The sequence below is a fragment of the Protobothrops mucrosquamatus genome, unplaced genomic scaffold, assembly GCF_001527695.2.
Source record: "Protobothrops mucrosquamatus isolate PMUCROS unplaced genomic scaffold, P.Mucros_1.0 scaffold141, whole genome shotgun sequence".
Taxonomy (NCBI): Eukaryota; Metazoa; Chordata; class Lepidosauria; order Squamata; family Viperidae; genus Protobothrops; species Protobothrops mucrosquamatus.
Genome location: NW_015386507.1, coordinates 83,499 through 101,571, shown reverse-complemented (window position 1 = coordinate 101,571; position 18,073 = coordinate 83,499). Strand labels below are relative to the sequence as shown.

Here is an 18,073-nt window from a genome sequence, read left to right as displayed (position 1 = left end):
TGAAACTCACCTGGCCCTGTGGGATTGTGGCCCCTGCTGGACCCCGGCTGCAGGGGACGCCAGCAGATTGCGGAGCGCCTCGGAGAGGAAGGGGACCTATCCGTGCCTCCGTCGCCAGAGAGGAACCAGCCCTGCCAGCCACCCCCGACGGCCGTCGATGGAGAGCCGTGGAGCGAGAGGGGTCCGGTAGTTGCTGGGACCATGAAGTTTTGGCTATGGGGATCCCTGGTGAGTGGTGTCGTTCCAGAGGTTGCCAAGAGGGAGGGCAGGCCCGCCGTGCCAGCCGTGGCGATCGATGGTGCTGGGCACTTGCCAAAAAGGCTGGCCGTCGGGGGAAGATCTGGGGCTGCCCTTCCCACCCGTCAAAGTCCACGGGTCTTGGGGAGGGGGATGCCCATCATCCCCTGCCGGGAGGAGGCCTGGGATGGGGACGCAGCGTTTCAACGGTGGGGCAGTCGTATTTCGCCTGTTGGGTAAAGATGGCCAAGCATCACCCAGGAGCAGCAGAAGACCGGGCATTTAAATCAGGGGTGTGTCTGTCTGTCCGTGTGAAGCTGCTGGAGTGTGTGTGTGTGTGTGTGGGTCCCTCAACCATCGGGGGGCCAGAAATGTCTAGCCCTCTTGGGGGGCATCAGATTAGGGAAGTGTAAACTGGCTGGGGTATAATGCCCCCCCCGTTGCAAACAGAAGGAAGGGGCAAGACCACCGGTCCAAGCGGGTCTGTGTTTTGGGGGGGGGATTCATGCATTTCAGAGAGGGGTGGGTGGGTTCACAGCAGTGGCTCTCCCGGCAGGTCGAAAAACGAGGCCTGTCTATATGCCCTCTGGGAGCCCAGTAGCTCAAACGATGCCCGGGTGGCCCCAGGCTGAGGATGTGGGAAAAATCTTGCGCATATTCCCAAGTTTGACCGCAACGGACTTTGGCCACCCTGGAGAGAAACCAAATTAGTTAAGCGTGAAGGAATGGCCAAGCCCGATAAGGAATCTGTCAACACGGCAGGCCGAGAGGTGAGGGCTGAAGTGGGCATGTGGGGCAGGGGAGGTGAGAAACGCACCAGCGAGGTGGAAAAAAAAGGGGGCAGGAAAGACCCCCGCCTGCCGGCTCGGGATGGGAAGAAGGTCTGGGAGCCGGCTGGCTGTTTCTGAGCCAGGGACACCCCCCCCTCAGTCGATTCTTAAGTCCAGCAGGGTGGTGGAGAGCTGGCCGAGGGAGAAGGCCAGTCAGGGTCCTTCACATGGGGGGCAGAGACAGAGGGGTCCCAGGCGCCAAAAGACGGAGAAGAGTTGGCAATCGGGAGCAGCCAAGTCACCTGTCGTGCCCCCCATCAAATTGGGTGCCCCCCTGGCAAGGTCTGCCAGCTAGAAGACCTCCAAGGTCCTTCCCAACTCCGTTGTTCTGTTAGTCTGTTGGTCTCTCCTGTTAGTCTGTTTCCCTTTTGTTATTCTGTTATTCTGTTGTTCTGTTTTGTTATCCTGTTGTTCTGATATTCTGTTTCCCATTTGTTACTCTCTTGTTCTGTTCTGTTACTCTGTTGTTCCGTTATTCCGTTGTTCTGTTGTTCTATTCTGTTATTCTGTTATTCTGTTCTTATTCTGATCTGTTATTCTGTTGTTCCGTTACTCCATTATTCCGTTATGCTGTTGTTCTGTTGGTCTATTCTGTTATTCGGTTTCCTTTTGTTATTCTGTTATTCTGTTGTTCTGTTATTGTTATTCTGTTTTGTTATTCTGTTGTTCTGTTATTCTATTATTCTGTTGTTCTATTCTGTTATTCTGTTTCCCTTTTGTTATTCTGTTCTGTTATTCTGTTGTTCCGTTATTCCGTTATTCCGTTGTTCTATTCTGCTATTCTGTTTCCCTTTTGTTATTCTGTTATTCTGCTGTTCTATTTTGTTACTTTCTTAGTCTTTTGTTATTCTGTTGACCTGTTATTCTGTTATTCTCATGTTCTGTTATTCTATTCTGTTATTCTGTTTTGTTATTCTGTTGTTCCGTTATTCCATTATTGTACTGTTCTATTCTGGTATTCTGTTCTGTTGTTCCGTTATTCCGTTCTTCCGTTGTTCTATTCTGTTACTTTCTTAGTCTTTTGTTCTTCTGTTTGGTATTCTGTTGTGCTTGACCGCAGCCCTTCGTCCTTTCTCCCCGCTTGTGCAGGGCTGATTCCATTTCTGTTGGTGTGGGCATCCTTGGACCCGGCCCTGCCCGCCCCTGCCCAGCCCATCTGCGACCAGAGTGTCATGAACAAATTCATCCAAGACGCCAGCAAGATGGAGAAGGACATTGTGAGTCCGGGCGCTGCTGCTCCGGGTGGCCTGGCCCGGCCAGACTCAAAGTAGCCCACCTCTCCCGTTTCTCAGAGGGGCAAACTTGACCTAACCCTTAAAGCAAGGAAGGGCAGATCCTGGGCAGGGCAGTTTTCGTGCCAGCCCCAGCTGGTATCTGCCGGACCGTGCAGAAGATGCCCGTGAGCGGGCTCTTCCTGATCCCGAACTCGAGGGAGATCTCTCCAAACCTTTCAGAGATTGCAAGCAATCAAATCAGAGACTCCTGGGGCAGGATGGGACCTCGGAGGTCATCTAGTCCAACCCCCTGCCCTCTTTCCCCCACAGGTGGACCTTTGTGAAGATGCCTGCAACTTACCAGAACACGTGACGGTGTTGGACACCAGGGTGAATTTTCCTGACTGGCCAGCGATGGACGTAAGTTGGCTCTGGGCGAGGCCACGCGGGAGCCCCACGGCTACGAAAGGACCCCTCTGCTGACCGCCTTCTCCTCTTCTTCCTCCTCCTCCTCCTCCTCCCCCCCTTTCTGCCAGAGGTCCAGGCAGGCCTCGGAGGTGTGGCGGGGCCAGGCGCTTCTCTCCGTCGCCGTGGGCCACGTCAAAAGCCAGCAGCCCCGGATGCAGCCTTTCCTGCGCCAGCTGGAGGTGATGGAGAGCGGCTTGAGAAGCATCCGTGAGATTCTGCGCAGGCACAACGCCCAGGTGAGGACCTGCCGAGACGGGAGGGCCCTTTGCACAGGCTCAGAGGTAATGGTTGCCTTGGCAACTTTGCCCATGTGCAGAGGAACGGAGGGGCTGGTGCCGGCGAAGACTTTGCTTCAGTTTTTCTCCACCTTGTCCCCTTTAAGAGAGGCGGACTGCAACTCCCAGAATGCCCCACCAACGTCCATACATCTCCCCCGTTGATGCTGCTGGGGCATTCTGGGAGTTGAAGTAACCCCTGTGACTCCAGATCCACTTAACAGCCGTGCCACCGACGTAACAACCGCAGGGATTCACTGTGGCGAGAAAAACGGCGCAGAGCTCACTTAATGATCGTCTTGCTTGGCGACGGAACTGTCGGTCGTACGTCAAGGACTACAGTCCCCAACGCCGCGATCCTTTCTTGTTTGACCTCCCTCCCTTCCTCTCCGGCAGGCAGACCCCCAGGAGGAGCCCCTCCTTCGGACATTGAGCGTGCAAACGGTGCAAAAACTCTTCAGCGTATATTCCAGTTTCCTGCGTGGGAAGGTCAACTTGTTCCTGGCCAGTGCCTGCCAGGCGAGTGGCAGGTGACCGCGGGGAGGGGGCTGCTCGCCACTCGGCGTGCCTCCCCTACGATGGGGAGGGGGAGGCCCCTCGGAGGCCAGACGACCACCGCCCGCTTGCTTGATTGGCTGCTTGAGAGACTCCGGCGCGCACACACACCCCTGCCACGCAACAACTCCGGCTGGGCAGATGGCAGCGCCCACCCTCCGGCTGGGAGGGGCAGCCCAGCAGTCACCCCGAAAGCCGCTTCTGCCCGCTTCTAGGCGCCACCTGACTCGGGGTCACCAGGCACGGGCACCGAGGGGAGGTCCGGCCCAAGGAAGCAGGAACGGGGGCCCCCTCCCCAAAAGCCCGCCTTTGCCACCAGCATCCGTGCGAAGAAGGAAGAAACCAAGGCTTGAACAATTGGGGGGCATCAGCGGATGGCCTCCGGAGGTGCTTGTGTGACCCCCAAAATCTGCACACACACACACACACCGCTTTCAGTGGCTGGAGCAGTGAGGGTGCAAGCCGCTTTGGGGGACAGTCCCAATTTCTTAAAATGGGAAAAAAATGCCTTGGTTTACAGAGGGGGGGTCTACCCAAGTTGGGGAGACCCGGTTGTGCAAATAGGGGGGACGGGGTGCCAAGGAGGTCTTTTGCCTGGAGAAGGGGGGGTCACTTGTTCAAGCCGAACCCCTGGCACATTTTCACACGTGGGGGCAGCCTTGACCCGAACCTGACCCCCCCCCAGTACCCATGTGCGCTGTGGAGATAAGGGCTGAATGGATCAGCTGGGGAGACGTCACAGGATAGCCGTGCCTGGCAGGTGTCAATCAAATCCTGGCTGACTTGGGAAATCCAGCATTGAAGCATTTTAAGCTTAAAAAAATCCTCTTTTTCAAAGGTTGAAGCTTTACAGGCGGTCCTTGACTTACCACTGTTCGTTTAGTGACCATTTCAACGTACAACGGCACTGAGTTACGACTGTTTTTCACACGACCGTCGCGGCACCCCCCTGGTCACGTGATCAAAGTTCAGATGCTTCGCACAATGTCTCGTATTTATGACGGTGTCCCGGGGTCACGTGATCCCCTTTTGCAACCCCCCAACAAGCAAAGGGGGAAGCTAGGTTCACTTAACGACGGGGTTACTAACCCAACAGTTGCAGTGATTCAGGTTAACAACGGTGGCGAGCAAGGTCGTAAAATGAGTCAAAACTCACTTAACGACGGTCTCGCTTAGCGACAGAAATTTTGGGGTCGCTATATTGTCAGAATGAGACGAAGGCCTTTTCCAGAAGTTGTGACCCCCCCCTCTTCTTCCTGCCCACAAAATGTGGAAAAGGTGGGGGGCTCTTTAGGGTGTCAGAAGGGGTGATTGACAGCTCCCAGGCAGCCCCTCCAACGGCCGACTCTGGTCTGGTTTCAAGCAGCCCTCAGCTCACCCCCATTTGCTTAGTGACCACTCAAAGTTACGACCGCCCTGAAAAAAGGGACTTGCGTCTGGCTCACCCCCTTAACGACCGTCCCTGCAGTCCTGTGATCAGAATTCGAACGCTTGACCGCCGGCACGCACTTACGACGGCTCTACACTGGCCCGGGGTGTGTGTGTGTGTCACCTGACCCCCTTTTGCGACCTTCCAGGGGAAGTCAGATCCGCTTAACGACCGTGCAGCGATTCGCTTAGTAACCGTGACGAAAAGGTTGTAAAATTGGAGGTGGGCTCCTTTACCAACCGCCTCAGTCAGTCGTGGTCGTAAACCGAGGACTGCCTGCGACCGGCTTCTGCCCAGCCAGATTTAATTTAAAGGACCTCCGGCGTCTGTATACATATGTATAGTTTTGCGCTAAGCGACTTCTTGAGAGTTTATATTTGATATTAAGTTAAAGGTGTACAGTTTTCTGAGTATTTATCGTGTTTCCTTCGAGAGCAGCTGGTTTGTGAGTTGATTCCTGGAAGAACTGAGGCGGATTCCCGAGGGATGGGAGAGGGCTGGGACGGCTCTTGTTTATCCTGATTAAAAGTTGCTCTGCTTTCCCGAACAAGCCATCATTTGTTTGCCAAGGTTTGATTTTCTCACGAAAGAAGCTGCAGGGGGGAAAAAAATGGGGAGACGGAAGAAGCACTCTGCGCATGCCCAGAGACACGGCTGCCTCTTCGCCTAACTCAAGCTTGGTGACTTTAAGATGGGTGGACTAGAAGACCTTAATAATAATAATGATAAAGTTGGAAGGGACCTTGGAGGTCATCTAGTCCAACCCCCTGCTCAGGCAGGAAACCCTATGATTCTGTGAAATGAGTTCAAGGGCCAGAATTCCCCAGCCAACCTGCTGGCTGGGGAATTCTGGGAGTTGAAATCCACCGATGCTGGCTGCGGAATTCTGGGAGTTGAAGTCCACCCATCTTAAAGTTGCCAAGGCGTCGGAAACCAGCCGGAGCCTACAAAACAGGCACTTCACACTTTTGCAGTGTTTTTTCTGACAGCTCACCGCCTAGTGTTGCCCCTCCAGCGGCCTGGAAGGTCCCTCCCTGTCTCTGGCCATGAAGCAGCCGGAAAAGGCCGCTGCCTCCGCCACGCCCGTCACGTGCCCGCTCTGCTGCCAAGCCAAACAGAAGCAGCCCCTGCAAGCCGGGATCGGCGGGCAGGATGCCAGCCGGGAGGGAGGGACCGGTGGGGTCTGCAGCTGCACACCGGGCAGGGCACCGAATCACCCCGGCCTGCCTGCCCCACGGAGCCTTCCCCAGTCCCCTCCCTCTGCTGAAGCAGCTGTTCAGCCTGCACCCCAACCCGGTCCTGGAGGCCTGTTGAGTGCTCTACCTGTGGGACTTCCGCCTCACTACAGCAGCCAGAATGCCCCCAGACAGCCTCCTTGCTAGAGACGGACTGAGCTGGTCTTCGGAGGATCAGTTGCCCGGTCAAGAAACTGGGCACCTCTTCCCCTTTTATGGTGGGGAAGGGGCAAGGGAGGGGGCAAAAGGCCACCTGTGGGGCAGCTGAGCTGAACCCGCCAGAAGCCGGCCTGGGTGAAGAGCTGGAGGCCCAAATCAACCAGCCCTTCTTGCCTGGGACCTCCGCCAGGTGTGTGGACTTCAACTCCCAGAATTCCTCTCTGCTCAGCTGGCAGCGCACAAGGCCTGCCAAAGCAGCAAAGCCTCTAGGGCAGCCGGGGGTCTCCCATCCACAGACCCCCCTCCCCAACCACGGTTGAATGGGCCGGGCACCCCGATCTCCCCAAAGCAGCAAACGCATCAGGATGCTCAGGATTGCCAGGGACCCCAGCACATCTGGGGGGTGCCAGCAAGAGAAGCTGGCAAAAGGGGCGTGTGCCTATTGGGAGGGGGGGTGTCTGGGCGCCGCTCTGCCCTCCCCTTAGGGTCGAAGGTGTGTGTGCCAGACAACCCCCCCCTCCACATTTTACACAGCTCTAGGCTTGGCAATGGGGACTTGATTAAGGACCCTCACCGCCAGCAAAAGGCAGGGTTTGACACCCCCTCCCACGCACATCTGGAGAGTCAGCACCTCTCTGGGAGGGGGCAAGGGCGGACGGCCACCCCGGAGGGAGGAGCAGCTGCCGGGGGGGGGAGGCGAAGGGCCGTCCACCCAACTCCGCTGGTTCAATCCAGGGCCGGCTGGACAGGGGCCTCCCGAGAGCCAGGGGTGAGTTGGGGGTCTCTTTGGAGGGAGAGGGGGCATCAGCTGGCCCTGGGTCCCCGGGTCCCCCAAGATGGGGGGTCTCAGGAGGAAAAAATGGGGCTGCGATCGGCACCACCCAAAAGCCAATTTGGGGTGGTGGTGGTGGCGTGTGACTATCTCCCCTCCAGATCTTTGTCCCCTCCTTGGGCTGAATTTTGTGCAACATGGAGACACTCACAACTCGGTGTGTGTGTGTGTGTGTGTGTGTGTGCGCATGTAAGAAGAATCTCCTTCCCCCCACCCCCACCCCTTCCTTCTCTTCCTTGGGGAATCCCCGGCAGTTGGGGGGCACCATTTCCCTCCCCCTCAAGACCCTCTAATGGGACCCAGGCCCTGTTCCCACAACCCTTTTAATCCGGGGAGCCCGGGGGTTGGGTTGGGGGTCAATCTGGGGAGGGGTTTCTGTGCCTGGTGGGAGAGCCAACCCCAACGGGGGGGAGCCGTTCGAGGGTTTCAGGGTCGTGCGAACACAGCCGGCAGGCGGAAACCCGCAACGCATCACTTATTCGCTTCGCTTTGGCTTTAGAGCCGAATTCGAATTCAGGGAATCAAACAGCTGCCCCCCTCCCTCCAATTTCTCCTGCCGGCGGCCCCCTCCAGGGCATTCCTGGGTCTGTGCAAGAGTGGGGGATCCAGTTCCCCCCCCAGGAAGAGGCTTGCGGGGGGGGGCTGGGTTCTCCGGAAGAGCAGAAAAATGGGGCCGTCTGAGTGACCCCTGGGTTCCCCCCCCTCCCCATCCAGCTAAACCAGCTTTAGCAATCTGGTGTCGCAAGACAAAGTAAACAATGTTTGTGCGCGTGGCACCACCGAGCTTGAAGCTGGATCGGGGGTGGGAAAAGCACTCTTTGCCCCCCTCCCCACTCCATTGGCCGAACAAACGGTCAGCCAGGCAGATGTTCACCGGGTGCAGCTCTCTCCTTCCCACCCAAGAGACGGATTTCAACACAAAAAACCCCTTTTGCCACACAAACCCGGTCGAGGGTGTGTAACTTCTCTTCCTGGGGAGGAAGAAGACCCCCCCACCCCAGCCCCATGGAGGGCAGGGGGCTGAAAGCCAGCTAGTCCACCCCAGTTAACCGTTAGTTGAGCAAGCCGGTGTGACCTTTTAGCAGGAAACAGCCCAGGTTGGTGGTCTGCCCGCTTGGATGCCAAGGGAGCTAATTCTGGCCCTGGTGGACGGGGCGCCACCAGGAGATCACAAAGCTCGGGGCTGGACTGGGAGGTGGGGAAAACCTTGGCAAGAAGGTGGGGGGGGGGCAAGAAAGAAGGTCTGTGGAGGTTTGAAGAAGGCTTTAGACTAGGGGTGTCCAGCCTTGGCCCCTTTAAGACTTGTGGACTTCAACTCCCAGAATTCCCCAGCCAGCTTTGCTGGCTGGGGAATTCTGGGAGTTGAAGTCCACAAGTCTTAAAGGGGCCAAGGCTGGACACCCCTCCATTAGAAACCAGCTAAGAGAGATTTTTGGGAAATAACCCCCCCCACACACACATGCCCGCCTCCTACACAGGGCCCAACCGCATGACCGGGAGGACACCCGCCTGCACGAGCCGATTAACCCCCCCCCAGTGCCCGGTGCTGATAAGGGGGCTGCCCCAGGCACGTCTCCCGCAGGGCCCAGGGGAGGCAGGGTGTGCCCTGATAACCGCCCGACGCCGGTGGAGCCCTCAAGAATTTCGGCCTGCCTCTCTCCACAGGGCTGCTGGGGACCCGTCGGGGGACGATGGACTTTTGGACAGCCCGCCTGCAGCGAGTGGTAAGGCTTAAAAGACCCCCTCCCCCAGCCAGCTCCCTTTTATTCCTGCAACAACACCCCTGCAAGGTAGACAGGGCTGCCCTTCCCCATTCCAGATCCGGCAGAAAGCCAGGCAGAGGTCCTACACCATCTACCGCAACACGGCCGAGGACGATGGGGACCGTGACCCCGGGGGGCTTCAGATCAAGATGGAGGAAGCCGAGGGTCCCGACGGCCCAGCGTCCGGCAGGCAGAAGGAGGGGTCCCCCCCTCCCGGGCCAAAACGGTGGAAGATGGGGGTGTACCTGGCTTTGGTGGGCCTTCTCCTGCTGATAGTAGGTGAGAAAGGGGGTCCAGTGCCCCCCCTCACCAGCCTGCTTGTCCCCCCCCGGCTCGGAGAGATTTGCCCCCTTCCTCAAAGTCATGCCCCCATCACTTCCAGCAGGATTAGACCAATGAGATGGTCTTGAGTCCTCCATATTGGGTGGGGGTCCTAAAGGGCCCCTCTGTTTTTCCTGGGGACCGACATCTTGGGGGGGGTCTTCTCCAAGCCCCAGTGGAGATGACAACTGGCACAGTTGGCATCAGACCCCCCTCCCCCAGACTTAAATCTGGAGCCCCTTTGCCCCCCACCCCTTAACGTCCTCTGGCCCCTGCAGGGTTCCTCCTGGGGTACGTCTCTTCCCGGAGGGGGGGCTCCTGCGCGGCCTGTGCGGACTTCCTGCCCATGGTCAACGAGGACGGCCCCTACCGCCCGGCCCAGGACCCCCGGGGGCCGCCCCCCCTGTACTGGAGCGACCTGAGGGAGATGTTCCAGAAGTATCTCAACGAGGAGAAGATCGAGGGGACCATCCGGTGAGGACCCCCCTCCAAGGGAGGGGCCCCGAGGGACGAGGACGGGCTGGGGGGGCGGCAGTGGGGTCCATCAGGCATCTGAAGGGGGGCACCCTGGGGGAGACTTTCTCTCCCTTTCAGTCAGCAAGTGAGGGGGGGGGCTCTTAGCATTCATCACTTTTAAGCCCCCCCCCCCAAATTTGTCCCATCTCTGCAACAGGAAGTCCCTGCTGGAAAAGTGGGGTGTGTGTGTGTGTGTGTGTGTGTGTTTGGGGTGGGGTGTCCCGTGCAAAGCTCTCACGGGCAAAGGAGAGGACCCCTCCCAGGTGAGGGAGGACCCCTCAGAAGGGTTGTTTTTCTTCTACTCATCATATGGATGTATTTTTTTTTTTTAGTTGCTTTTTTTTCTTTTTCCTTGTTTGTGTTATTATTCTGTTATTTTACTTTCGCTTTGTTTAAACTTCCTTTTTACGGTTGTGGGTCCTCTAGAGTAGCCCCATGGCGAGGTAGGCGACATACAAATTTAATTATATATATTTATATTTATACATTTATATCTACATTTATATATCTACATTTATATATATAAATTACATTTATATGTGTGTGTGTGTGTATGTATAATGTATAAATATATGTATAAATACATAAATATTTATTATTATTATTAATAATAATAATAATAATAATAATAATATCTAGGATGCTAGAAGCAACCCGTGTTAACCATCAGCGCCAGTCAATTTGAATGTTCTGTTGACTGAGGTTCACCTCTAATGAATAATAATAAATAATAATAATAATAATAATAATAATAATAATAATATCTAGGATGCTAGCAGCAACCCGTGTCAACCATCAGCGCCAGTCAATTTGAATGTTCAGTTGACTGAGGTTCACCTCTAATGAATAATAACAAATAATAATAATAATAATAATAATAATAATAATAATAATAATAGTAATAATACCTAGGATGCCAGCAGCAACCCGTGTCAACCATCAGCGCCAGTCAATTTGAATGTTCAGTTGACTGAGGTTCACCTCTAATGAATAATAATAATAATAATAATAATAATAATAATAATAATAATAGTAATAATACCTAGGATGCTAGCAGCAACCCATGTTAACCATCAGCGCCAGTCAATGTGAATGTCCAGTTGACTGAGGTTCACATCTAAATAATAATAATAATAATAATAATAATAATAATAATAATAATAATAATAATAGTAATAATACCTAGGATGCTAGCAGCAACCCGTGTCAACCATCAGCGCCAGTCAATTTGAATGTTCAGTTGACTGAGGTTCACATCTAAATAATAATAATAATAATAATAATAATAATAATAATAATAATAATAATAATAATAATAATATTAATAATATAATGCACCAGATTGTGAGTCGAATGGAAGATTAAATCATCATCATATCTCCCCTCCCCGGCAGAAAAATGAGTGAGGGTCCCCACCCTCCCGGCTCCCCTGCCCTGGACGCCCTCTCCAGCCACGTCCTGGAGGCCTTCACCTCCTTTGGCCTGGACCACAGCTGGACCGATAGCCACTACGTGGGGTTGCAGCTCCCCGACCGGTCAGTACGGCTGATACTGGGGGCTATGGGGGAGGGCTGGGGGGGAGCAGGGGCTGCTGAGCCTTTTAACTCCCCCCATCACCCCCTTTTTTCAGGAGGCATCCCAACTTCCTCTGGCGGGTGGACGCCAGCGGGGCTGTGACGGAGGAGCTGCAGCTGGAAGATCCAGATGTTTACTGCCCCTACAGTGCCTCTGGCACCGTCGTGGTAATGCCCGGGGCTCTGCTCTGGTTAAGTGAATTTTGCCCCATTTTACGACCTTTTTTTGCCAGGGTCGTTAAGTGTGAAAAACAGTCCCCAGTCCGTTTTTTTTTTCAGCGCCCTTCTAACTTTGAACGGTCCCTAAATGAATTGTTGTAAAGTCGAGGACTTACCTGTAGCTGCCCATCCCGGAGTGAAAAATATACAAAAGAGAGGTTAAGGTAGACTTCACCCAGGGCTGGAAGCTCTTCAGGAGAGGTCGCAAGAAAACCCTTAGTCCAGAAGGGCGCAGGAGGGTGCCTGGGGGGGGGGTTTGCCCCATCTCTTCCCTGGAGCGGGGAATTCTCCTGCCCCCCCATCCGAAGGGTCCCCCCCTTCCCCTCTGAGCCTCTTTCCCCCCCTCCCCATCCTCAGGGCGGCCTCGTCTTTGCCAACTACGGGCGCAAGGAGGACTTTGTGCTGCTGGAGCAGTTGGGGCTGAGTCCGCGGGGGCACCTGGTCATCGCCCGCGTTGGGAAAATCAGCTACGCCGAGAAGGTGAGCCGAGACACCCCCAACATCTGGCATCTCTGCCAGGTGACAGGGGACAGGTGGGGTTTCTGGACCCCGCAGGTGCAGCTGTGCAGACGGGGGGGGGAGGACAGGTGAGCTCTTTGCAATGGGGAGGGGGGGAATGTCCAAAGCAGCGTCCCTGTGGAAAGGGGAGACAGAGGGGGGGTCCGGTTGGGAAGAGGCTAGGGGGACTTTGAGAATTGGGGGGGTCATGAAAGGCGAAAGGTTGTTCCGAGCACTTCCTCCCCCCTCCCCAGGTGGCAAACGCAGAGGCTAACCAGGCGAAGGGGATCCTCATTTACCCGGACCCCCAGGACATCCTTCAAGACCCCCGTAAACTGGGCCTTTTCCCTAACATCAGCATTTATGGACACGTGAGTAGTTTTTTTGTGTGTGTGTGTGTGTGTCAGAAGCAGCAGGACAAGAAGCAACGGATGGAAACTCATCAAGGAGAGAAGCAACCTAGAACTAAGGAGAAACTTCCTGACAGTTACAATCATTAACCAGTGGAACTACTGGCCACCAGAAGTGGTGAATGTGCCAACACTGGGAGTTTTTAAGAAGAGACTGGACAGCCCTTTGTCTGAAATGGTGTTGGGTTTCCTGCCTGAGCAGGGGGTTGGACCAGATGACCTCCAAGGTCCCTTCCAACTTTATTATTACTATTACTATTACTATTACTATTACTATTATTACTGTTACTGTTACTGTTACTGTTACTGTTACTATTATTATTATGGATCATCGCACAGTCAGCCAGATGTTCAGACTGGATTTGGCATTTTGTCTTCCTATTGAGTCCTTCCCAAGGACCTGGGATAGGCAGATGTGGATGTTTGATGGTGTCACAGATCTCGTCGCAGGATGGAAGCAGTTCCTAGCAAGGCCGCCTTTTGCAATTGACTCATGGCGAAATGTCAATGAAAATGATGGTGTCCAAGTGGTGCTCCAGTTGTTTTGGGATTGCACCCAAGGCGCATGTTACTATTGGTACTACTTTTGCTTGCTTTTGCCCCAGTCTTTCTATTTCTATTTGTAGGTCTTTGTGTTTTGTGATCTTCTCCAGTTCTTTCTCGTCTATTCTGCTGTCTCCAGGCACTGCCACGTCCACTATCCAGACTTTTTTGTCTTTCTTATCGATGATTATTATTATTATTATTATTATTATTATTATTATTATTATTATTATTATTATTATTATTATTATTATTATTATTATTATTATTATCCAGTTTGCATTCTCCTACCTGCCAGGGCCGTCCTGATGCGTTGGGGGCCACTGAGCAGGCGGTGGCAGCAGAGAGCTCCTGCTGCAGCAGCTTGCTTCCACCCAGGTAGACTGCCTTGACCCACGGAGGTTCTGGATGGCTTTCCTAGCTCAGGGTGCCCCTTTTTTCTCCCCCCACCTTTGCAGGTTCATATGGGGGCTGGAGATCCTTACAGCCCCGGCTTCCCGTCCTTCAACCACACCCAGTTTCCCCCCATAAAATCCTCGGGGCTGCCGTCAATCCTGGCTCACCCCATCAGTGCCGCCATGGCCGCCCGCCTGCTCCGGTGTGTAACTGGGGATGAAGGGGGAGGTTGGGTCGAGCGGCGAGATGGATGGACCCAGCTAGGGCCGTGCCCGCCTTCCGACGTGGCATTCACACGTTCGTTTCTGATTCCCCTCCAGGCAGCTGAGCGGCCCCCCGGCCCCCCAGGCCTGGAGGGGCCGCCTTCCGCAGGTCCCCTACCTGCTCGGCCCCGGGGACCCCGACTTCCGCCTGCAGCTCGGGGTGCACAACGTCCGGCAGTCGGTCATGATTAACAACGTTTTCGGCTGCATCGAGGGCAAATTTGAACCCGGTACCAGGGGTGGCAAGGAAGAGAGAGAGACGGGGTCGCTGCAAAGGGAGACGGATCGGGGAATGTCTTGTGATCCTCTGCTTTGCATCTTTTGAATCTGCTAGATCACTACCTGATCGTGGGGGCCCAAAGGGACTCCCTGGGGCCCGGAGCTGCCCGGTCCGGGGTGGGCACGGCCATTTTGCTGGAACTGGCCCGGACCTTCGTTGCCATGGTGCAGAACGGTGAGCCGAGGATGGTGGCATGTGTGTGTGTGTGTGTGTTTGTGTGTGTGAGTCTGTCCCTTCCTAGGACCCCAGTGCAAACATTCCCTGAAACGCAGGGAGTCCTTGACTTACGACCGAGCCCAAAATTTCTGTTGCTAAGTGAGACCCTTAAGTGAGTTTTGCTCTGTTTTACGACCTTTCTTGCCACACTGGTGGCAAGTGAATCACGGTAGCTGTTAAGCGAGTCCCACGGTCGTTAAGTGGCTCCCTCCTCGACTTTGCTGGTCACAAGGTCGCAAAGGGGGATCCCGTAACACCGGGACACTGGTCGACCGTCGTAAGTATGAGTCCATTGCCCAAGCGTTTGAATTTTGATCGCGCGACGGCAAAGACGCTGCGGTGGTCGTAAGTGTGAAAAAAGTCCCTTTGAAGTTATTCAAAGGGTCACTAAACGAATTGTTGTAAGTTGAGGACTTGCCTGTAAAACGCGAGGGGGCTGCTTTCAAAGGGGTGGGCCTCACGGCCCCCTTCTGAACCACAGCAGCCCTTGGGGGGGGCCCTTTGGAGCTGCGGGGTGGGGGCTGTGGCGAGTTCGAGAGAAGCCGGCCAGGAGTGACGCAGATCCCCTGTCCTACACCGCAGGGTTCCAGCTGCGGAGGAGTCTGCTGTTCGTGAGCTGGGATGCCGGCGACTTCGGCAGCGTGGGGTCCACCGAGTGGTTGGAGGCAAGTGGGGCGTGCTTGTGGGGGGGGGGAAATGGTGGCAAAGAGGGGTGCGCTGGGAACCCCTCTTTTTTTAGGAATTTGGAAGACACAACATTAAAATTTGGTTTAATTCGGTTTTAAGGGGGGGATTGTATACATGTTTTGGTTTTAAATATGTTGTGCGCCGCCCTGAGTCCCGCTGGGAGAAGGGCGGCATATAAATTAAATAAAATAAATAAATAAATAAATAAATCCAATGTGCCCCCCCCAAACCCTCGCCACGTCCACGTCTGTCTCTCAACAGCCCACGAAACGGACCCCTTGATCAGGGGGCCTCAGGAATGGGGGCAAGGGGGCTGCTCCTCTGAGCTGCCCCACAGAGGGTCTCTGGACAGCGAAGACCCCCCATTTTGACCCCCCCTTTTTAAAAACCGCGTCTGGTCCCCGCAGGGCTACCTCACAATGCTCCACCTGAAGGCCGCTGCGTACATCAGTCTGGACAATGCGGTCCTGGGTGAGTGGGGAGGGGGAGGCGGGCGGCCCACCCCCTGCTGCCCAAGGGCGGGGGGGTGTCTGCGGAAAGGAAGACCCACCCCGCAGGCATCCGAGTCCGCTCATTGGGTGAAGACCCCAACTGCCGTTAAGAAAAAACCCAGAAAGACGCGGGTGGGAGAGCTGGAAAAAAGAAGCAGGAAGATTTGGCCATGAGGACTAGAACCTTGGCCCCGGGTGTCTCTTTGCAGGAGATGACAAATTGCTGGCCAAGAGCAGCCCTGCCCTGATCAGCCTCATCGAGACAGTCATTAAGCAGGTGGGGAAGCCCCGAGGGGACGGGCGGGGGGGGGGTGAGGAAAGAAGGGGAAGGGTCTTCACCCCCAGCCTCTCCCCCGCAGGTGGACAGCCCCAATCGCAGCGGCCAAAGCATCTTCGAGAAGATGACCAAGCAGGGCCGGCGCTGGGAAAATGAGGGGTAAGAAGGATTGACACCCCGACTTTAGACCCCCACACACACAAGCCCACCCCCTTGCTCCCCCTCCCATCAGGGCTGAGCTCCAGGAATTAGCCCTAAGGCTAAAAGTTGGACAATAATCAAAGGGGGAAAAATCAGTAGCTTATTCACGGTTGAGAAAAACGGGTTTTTATGGTCTCAAAAGCTCAAAATCTCTTGAAATGGCGTTTCTGGACCCCACCCCAATTTTCCCTGCCTCCCCCTGACCCTGGTGGGCTTCTCTCCCCCCGCAGCCTCCGGCCCCTCCCCATGGACAGCAGCGCCTTCGCCTTCACCTCCTTCGGGGGGGTCCCAGCTGTGGAGTTTTCCTTTGCAGAGGAGGTGAGACCCCCGGCCCCTTGCCCAAAATGGGGTGGGTGGGGGGAGGGGGATGACCCCGAGGACCCCTCCCCGCCCGTGCAAGACTGAAACACAGGGAGTCCTCAACTTACGGCCACAGCTGGGCCCAAAATGTCTGCTGCTAACCGGGACGGTCATTTTAAGTGAGTTTTGCCAAATTTGACGGCCGTTCCTGCCGCGGTCGTTAAATGAATCACTACAGCTGTTAAGTTGGTTAAGCGAATCTGGCTTCCCCCGTGGATTTGGCTAGTCAGGAGGTCGCCAAAGGGAATTGCGTGACTCCCCACCCGGGACGCGGCGACCGTCGTAAATATGAGTCAGCTGACAAGCACCCGAGCGTACGTCACGTGACCGTGGGGATACTGCAATGGCCATAAGGGTGAAAAACGGTCATAAGTCCCTTTTTTTTCAGTGCTGTTGTAACTTCCAACGGTCACTACTTCCAACACCGGAAGTCTTTAAGAAGAGACTGGACAGTCGTTTGTCTGAAATGGTATAGGGGGTTGGAGTAGATGACCTCCGAGGCCCCTTCCAACTTTATTATTATTATTATTATTATTATTATTATTAATTATTATTATTATTATTATTATTATTATTATTATAATATGGAATGGAAAGGAATGGAAGAACCGAACTGAACAGAACAGAACAGAACAGAACAGAATAGAATATAGAATATAGAATAGAATAAGAAATAATAATAGAATAGAATAGGAATAGAATAGAAATATAGAATAGAATAGAATAGAATAGAATAGAATAGAATAGAATAGAATAGAATAGAATAGAATAGAATAATAATAGAATAGAATAGGAATAGAATAGAAATACAGAATAGAATAGAAATACAGAATAGAATAGAATAGAATAGAATAGAATAGAATAGAATAGAATAGAAAGCTGGAAGGGACCTTGGAGGTCTTCTAGTCCAGCCCCCTGATCAAGCAGGAGGACCTATGCCATCTCTATTATTATTATTATTATTATTATTATTATTATTATTATTATTATTATTATTATTATTATTATTATATTGTTGTTGTTGTTGTTGTTGTTGTTATTATTATTATTATTATTATTATTATTATTATACTAAATGAACTGTTGTAAGTTGAGGATGAGCTGTCAATGGGCAGCGTTGGGTCTCCTGCCCAGAGCAGCGGTCAGCATCCTCCCCCCCCATTCTGGAGGGGAACCCGCTGAGTGGACCTGGACCCCCGGCCCTGTCTCCCTTTGGGGCTGTGGCCCCCCAGCCTTGCCGCTTTCGCCCTGTCCCCCCTCAGGACTCGCGCCCGTACCCCTTCCTCAACACCATGCTGGACACCTACGACCACCTCAACCGGGCTCTCCAGGGCCGCCTCCCCGCCGTGGCCAAGACGGTGGCCGAGGTGGTGGGCCACCTGCTGATCAAGCTGAACCACGACCACCTGCTGCCCCTGGACTACTGGTGCTACGGGGACGTGCTCCTGCAGGAGATCGCCCACTTCAACCAGTACAACACGCTCCTGAAGGTGGGGGGCCGGCCCCTCCCCCCTCCCTCCCCCCTCCCTCCCTCTCTGCAAAAGATGCGTGCTGCCCTCGCGTTGCTTTATTAGGCTCCATCTTCTATTATTTTTATAAATAACGCAAGGCGCTAAACATACCCAATGCAGACAATTCTCGACTTACAATCAAATGGAGCCTGCCCGTCACTGAAACAGAACTAGAACTCTCCGTCTCCTGGTGATTGGCCCAAAGTCACCCAGGCGGCTTTCATGCCTAAGGCGGGACTAGAACTCCCAGTCTCCTGGTGATTGGCCCAAAGTCACCCAGGCGGCTTTCATGCCTAAGGCGGGACTAGAACTC

The 18,073-nt window shown here is 54.2% G+C and overlaps 2 protein-coding genes across 2 annotated transcripts in view; both read left to right on the top strand.

Annotated features, from left to right (window-relative positions):
* The first annotated feature begins 962 nt into the window (after positions 1 to 962).
* On the top strand, positions 963 to 3,558 carry EPO (erythropoietin). Its single transcript, XM_015813141.1, has 5 exons — positions 963 to 1,041; positions 2,157 to 2,284; positions 2,612 to 2,701; positions 2,818 to 2,985; positions 3,421 to 3,558. Exons 1-5 carry the CDS (start codon positions 963 to 965, stop codon positions 3,556 to 3,558), a joined length of 603 nt encoding a protein of 200 aa, XP_015668627.1.
* A 5,367-nt stretch (positions 3,559 to 8,925) lies between these two features.
* Positions 8,926 to 18,073, top strand: part of TFR2 (transferrin receptor 2) — a 12,282-nt gene continuing 3,134 nt past the window's right edge. Inside the window, exons 1-16 of the mRNA XM_029283570.1 lie at positions 8,926 to 8,958; positions 9,054 to 9,276; positions 9,597 to 9,792; positions 11,229 to 11,369; positions 11,465 to 11,576; positions 11,985 to 12,107; positions 12,380 to 12,496; positions 13,537 to 13,676; positions 13,795 to 13,967; positions 14,072 to 14,191; positions 14,816 to 14,898; positions 15,328 to 15,391; positions 15,621 to 15,688; positions 15,771 to 15,847; positions 16,120 to 16,207; positions 17,512 to 17,739. Of these exons, the coding sequence (XP_029139403.1) occupies positions 8,926 to 8,958; positions 9,054 to 9,276; positions 9,597 to 9,792; positions 11,229 to 11,369; positions 11,465 to 11,576; positions 11,985 to 12,107; positions 12,380 to 12,496; positions 13,537 to 13,676; positions 13,795 to 13,967; positions 14,072 to 14,191; positions 14,816 to 14,898; positions 15,328 to 15,391; positions 15,621 to 15,688; positions 15,771 to 15,847; positions 16,120 to 16,207; positions 17,512 to 17,739 (1,986 nt within the window). The remainder of the gene's footprint in view (positions 8,959 to 9,053; positions 9,277 to 9,596; positions 9,793 to 11,228; positions 11,370 to 11,464; positions 11,577 to 11,984; positions 12,108 to 12,379; positions 12,497 to 13,536; positions 13,677 to 13,794; positions 13,968 to 14,071; positions 14,192 to 14,815; positions 14,899 to 15,327; positions 15,392 to 15,620; positions 15,689 to 15,770; positions 15,848 to 16,119; positions 16,208 to 17,511; positions 17,740 to 18,073) is intronic.